The 5972-nt window shown below is 48.2% G+C and overlaps 1 protein-coding gene across 1 annotated transcript in view; it reads right to left on the bottom strand.

Annotated features, from left to right (window-relative positions):
* Window positions 1–5972, bottom strand: part of DOT1L (DOT1-like histone H3K79 methyltransferase) — a 51443-nt gene that overhangs the window by 38295 nt on the left and 7176 nt on the right. The window contains exon 2 of the mRNA XM_010828426.1: window positions 5837–5880. Coding sequence (XP_010826728.1) covers window positions 5837–5880 — 44 coding nt within the window. The remainder of the gene's footprint in view (window positions 1–5836; window positions 5881–5972) is intronic.

Here is a 5972-nt window from a genome sequence, read left to right on the forward strand (position 1 = left end):
ACAGGAGTGAACTCCGGGAGTTGGTGATGGACAGGGAGGCCTGGCGTGCTGCGATTCATGGGGTCGCAAAGAGTCGGACACAACTAAGTGACTGAACTGAACTGAACTGAAGCCTCAGCACAGCCAAATAAATAATATACATATTTTTTTTAGAAAAGCACTGTTGCAAAATTCACACCGCCTTGATTTGAGATGTACTGTGAATCTACAGTAACCAAGAGTGTGACGGTGGGATTTCCCTGGTGGTCCAGTGGTTAAGACTTCACCTAGTGCAGGGGACGAAGAGTCCGATCCCTGATCAGGGAACTAAGATCCCACATGTCGCAGGGTAACTAAGTCCACGTGCTGCAACAACAAGCCCATGCACAGCCAACAGCAAAAAAGAATGAGGATGGTATTGGCAGAGAGGTGAACAGACAGATCAACCATACAGGACATGGAATCCAGAAATAAACTAAATTTTAACAAATGATTTTTGACCAAAGCACCAAGGCAAGGAATATTTCAATAAATAAGGCTGGAAGGATAGAATGTTGATCGGGAAAAAAGAATCTTGACCCCCATAAACACAAACCCACATTAGACACAAAGACTAATTCACAACTGATCTTAAAACCTGGATGTAAAACCTAAAACCCCAGACCTTCCCCCCCAAAACGGGAGACTAACTGCCTGACTCTGCAGGTAAAGATTCCTGGCTATGACCCAAACAACTAACCATCAAGAAATGAGTTGATAAGTTAAAAACTTCATCAAGATGCCATTAAAGTCGCGGTCAGCCATGCCTATCTCACTGGACACTCGCAGACGCAATATGCTAAGAATCCGTATAACTCAGTAAGAAGACAAACAACTTTATCTCTAAAAAGCAGCACAAACTCCTCTCCAGGGGAGGAGACCAGAGCTCTCTGGGAAAGCGGCTGACTTGGGCTGGGACACAGCAAACTCAAGATGGCTGTGGAGCATCTTGGGGCTCCAGATAGTGAGGCTGTGCTGAGAGCAGGCAGGGTCAAGTCAAGGGGCTGGGGCACAAATCCAGAGAGCCCCCCAGGCCAGCACAGGAACGACTGAGGAGCAAAGCAGGTGCAGCAGAAGTGGGCTAGGACCCACAGGATGAAAGCAGTGCCTACAGGGGAACAGCCCTTCCTCCCAGAAAAGCTCCAGTGACTAACAGGGTAGGGGAGGAAAGCAAAACAGAACAGCCCTTCGAATGCCCTGGTAACTAGTTCTCCACAGTGAGATTTACTTCTGGATCCTATCAGTTGCAAAAGTCCAAGAAGAAACAGGATCTCTGCACAGTCTCCAAGAATTTCCCCCACGATTTTTATTAATTAAAAACGGGAATCCCTGGTGGCTCGGTGGTAAAGAGTTCACCTGCCACTGCAGGAGACACAGGTTCGATCCCTGATCCAGAAAGCTCCCACATGTCACTGAGCAACTGAGCCCATCCGTCACAACTACTGAGCCTGTGCCTACAGACTAGGAGCCACAGCCACTGAAGCCCAAGAGTCCTACAGCCCATGCGCTGCAACAAGAGAAGTCACCGCAATGAGGAGCTTGTCACTGCAACTGGAGAGGAGCCCCCCATTCTCCACAACTAGAGGAAAAAAGCCCTCACAGCAATGAAGACCCAGCAGACCCCAAAATTAACAAATAACTTTCAAAAAAATGGGGAAAACGGTAACTTTACATGAAAGAAACCTGGAAGACAGCACCTCACCGTGGCAAGGCATGCAGACGCTGCAAGCCTCTTGCTGGGCTCAGAGCTCTTACCACGAACTCTTTTCTGCACCCATTCCATGCTATCTGGAAGCAGACCACACATGACATTTTCATCCATAAGTATTTCAGTATTAAACTGTAGAAGTTATGGCCTTTTTCTTTTTTTTTTAATCTAACTGATGCAACTGCTCCACCTAGGGAAAACGCCACCAGGAATAGGAGAGCATGTTCTCAAACTTGTACTGGGCATCTGTGAGGAACTACAGCTAACGTCACCTCCATAGTGGAAGACTAAATCTAGTATCCCTGCCCCAGAGATGAGGGAAAAGATAAGAATGCAACCTCCCCCCACTTTATCACAAAACAGCCTCAAAGGTCCCAGCCAATTTAATAATGCCAAGAAAAAGAAATAACAGGTGATACAATTATTTTTATTTCCACAGCAAGTCCCAGGAAATCTACAAAACTACTACTAAGATTGATGAATTTGGAGAAGGAAATGGCAGCCCACTCCAGTATTCTTGCCTGGAAAATCCCATGGATCGCGGAGCCTGGTAGGCTACTGTCCATGGGGTCGCAAAGAGTCGGACACGACTGAGCGACTTCACTTCAAGTGTTCTTAGTAGTTATCTAGCCTAAGTTACGCACTGTACATTATTATTTTCTACCTTTCACTTGTTGTGTATCCAGATCTTGAAGTGCAACTACAATTCAAGGAGTCAGAAATATTTGGCCACATTTTTTCATGGGCAAGGGATTTCTACTTACAAAGTAGGATAAAACCTCCAAACATTAAAAGGAACAACATTATTCATGGCACAAGAACTAATCTATATGTCAAGTCCTCAATAAAGAATCCTTATCCTGTAAAAAAAAAAAAAACCTGATGAATTGAGCACAAGATTCATGGTTAACGTACAAAAATCAATTGTATTTTACCCACAAGTAGCAGACAAAAAGAACATGAAAGTTAACACACAATCCCACTTAACAGTAGTGACAAAAGCATGAATGAGCTAGGAATAAATCAAATCTAACAAATGGTTGTCCAAGACCTCCATGCTGCAATGCCAGAGCGCTGCCAAGAGAAGAGCTGAAACACCTGAGCAAGTAGAGACACATACCATGTTCATGGACTGGAAAACTCAAGTGTGATGGCAAATCTCTCAAAATGCCCTACAGATTCAATACAATTCCTAAATAAATTGTGCAAAGATCAACAGGATGATTTGAAAATTTACATGGAAATGCAAAGGCGGTGGAATAACCAAAGCAACATTTAAAAAGAAGAATTAAAATGGAGGACTTCCTGTGATTCCAAAGCTCACCATAAAGCTGTGGTACTGCCTAAAGGACAGAGCCATGTGTCAGTGGCACTGAAAGAGAGTCTAGAAACAAATCACCTCATACACTGTCAACTGATCTTTCACAAAGGTGATAAGGAAATTCCAGAGAGAGAGGACAGTTTCATCAACAAATGCTGCTGGAACTATGAGAAGTCCACATGCAAAGCAATAAGCCTCAACCCATGCTCTGCACTTCATGTAAAAGTTTACTCAAAGTGGATAAAAAGATGTAAATGTAAAACTTAAACCATAAAACTTCCAGAAACCACAGCAGAAAATCTTTGTGACCTCAAGTTAGGCACACATATCTCAGAATGCAAAAAACGGCAAACTATTAAAAAAAAAAGTTGATAAATTAGACTTCTATCAAAATTTAAGATATTTGCTCTTTAAAAGACACTCTTATGAATGTGAAGAGACAAGCCACAGACTGAAAGAAAATATTCACAAAACACATACCTAATAAAGGATAAGCCAGAATGACAAAGAATGCTCAAAATTCAATAATTAAAAAAGTTTTTTTAAAAGCAGGCAAAAAATGATGAACATCATTAATTATTAAGAAAATTCTCATTAAAACCACAATGATACCACCACAGGACTCAAACTGGACCAGCAGAAACAACCCTGTTAACATGCCCTGCCAACGTGGGAGCCACAGGGCGGTCCTGGGTGGCTGCCTGCAGCTTGGAGGGGTCGGCCTTCCTTCAAGCACAGTCCAGCAGCCTCATTCCCAAGTATTTACCCAGGATGAAGGAAGACACGTCCACACAAAGACCTCCGTGGAGTGTTTACAACAGCTTTATTTACAATTGCCAAAAATCAGAAACCACCCAAACGTATCTGTCATCTGGTGAAAGGATGCACCAATGGTGCACTCCTCAGGAATAAGAAAGAAAAACTTTGACACATTTTTAAAAAATGTAAAATTCTAGAAAATGCAAAGTAATCCACAGCAACAGAAAGCAGGCCGGGCTGCACGGGGGCAGGAGTGGAGGGAGGGGGCCGACAGGGGGCCCAGGCAAACAGGGGTGACTCCTCCTCACACAGGTACAAGGGGACACCCACACATCCACACTGGCCACCATGCTCGCTCCAAACAGGTGGTCTCCCTCCTGTACTTCAGTCACACCTTGACTGTCCCAGTGAACACACAGAAGAAGAGGAAAGTGGATGGCCTTCCCACCTCGTTTCCCCACCCATGGCACTGGTACAGGTGAAACAAACGCTAGGCTGGGTGACGGGCCCGTGGGCTCGTCATACACACTGTCCATCTCTGAGCATGTCAGAAATCCTCCAGGATGAAAAGGTAAGAAAAGAAACAAACAGGTGACTGCCATCTTTACCAATGAGAAAAAGCCATCTGTGGAGACAAGAGGGAAGGACTGAAGTAGCCTGTAGACTTGAGGATGGGGAGCGGGCCCCGCCAGACCCAGAGAGGACCCGGGCCCGGGAGGCTCCAGAGAACCTGTTCCGGCTGGCCAGCTGCACCTCGTCCTACTGCCCTGCACCACAGGGACACTCCCTCCCTGCAGGAAGCAGCAGGCAACCAGGCCAACCCGCCCCCAGAACTCACTTGGCCCAAGGGAGCAGGGAGGGGACCCAGGCTGGCCAACTAGGAGCCCCTCGCCTAACCACATGGCCTCACTTCCTAACTGACTGACACGTGTGGGTGCTTAGTCGCTGTCATGTCCGACCCTCTTGTGATCCCATGAACTATATAGCCCACCAGGCTCCTCTGTCCATGGGATATTTTTCCAGGCAAGAAACTGGAGTGGGGTGCCATTTCCTCCTCCAGGATATTTTCCTGACCCAGGGATTGAACCCACGTTTCCCTCGTCTCCTGCACTGGCAGGTAAATTCTTTTACATTGAGCCACCTGGGAAGCCCCTCCTAACTGTCAGCCTTCTTTAAAAATAAACTAAACTAAGCCGATCGTAGCACTACTCTACCAACCAACTGGTTTGTGGATTACACCATTAAAAAAGTAGATCCCACATTCTCAGCACCACCCCAGTCAGGCCCACCCTGTGAGATGCACACGAGACTTCACTCAGTCTCCCAGACACTCCGGCACAGAGGCCCGGCTCGGCCCCGAGAACGAAGCAGAGGAGCTCAGGAGGCTGAGCCGCTCGGCTGCCGGGGCAGGATGAGGCCTCCTTCACAGGGCACTGCCAGCCTGGCCACAGCAGATTTGAGAGGATATAACGGCACGAGGGAGGTGCCAGAGCCAGGAGAGTGGTCTCAGAATGCCGAGCCTTGGTCACTCCGGAGGCCATCGCAAACCCTCAGGTCCAGTGTGAGGAGGACACCCACCAGAAATACCGCAGGGGCCTTCCTCCTGGAGCCTCGCAGGCCAGCCTGCCAGGCACCTGCCCTCCACAAGGGGTGGGCTCACGTGGAGAGGAGTGGCCCGAACCCAACCCCCCATGACAGGAGAGGAAAGTAGGTGATGAGGGGAAGGGGAGGGGGCCTGTGAGGAACTGCCACTGGGGGTTCCACCCCTGCCCACAGGAAGCTCACAAAGCACCAGCCCCTGTGCTGGGTCACACTCAGGCAACTGACCCCTGACCCCAGTCACAGTTTCCCCGGGTTCTCCATGGTAATGACGCTGAGGTGGACCAGGATAGAGGAACAGGGAGGCTGACATGTGGGGGTTGAAAGCAAGGGCCAGGAGCCTGGAGTAAGAGTCAGAGTGCACGGCTAGGTGCTGGGGGCCCACCTGAGGCCCCACCCCCAGGCCCCACCCCAGCAGGTGCCACACTCACCTGATGGTCTCGATGATTTCATGAGCAGCATCGTGGTGTTTGTCCTGAAAGACAATGGGATAGGGTTTAGAGCCGTCCCTCCAGCCTCGGTGACGGAGGCAACCAGAGGAGGCAGGCGCTCTAGCCCCCAGGGGAC

The sequence above is a fragment of the Bison bison genome, unplaced genomic scaffold, assembly GCF_000754665.1.
Source record: "Bison bison bison isolate TAMUID 2011002044 unplaced genomic scaffold, Bison_UMD1.0 scf7180017864492, whole genome shotgun sequence".
Taxonomy (NCBI): domain Eukaryota; kingdom Metazoa; phylum Chordata; class Mammalia; order Artiodactyla; family Bovidae; genus Bison; species Bison bison.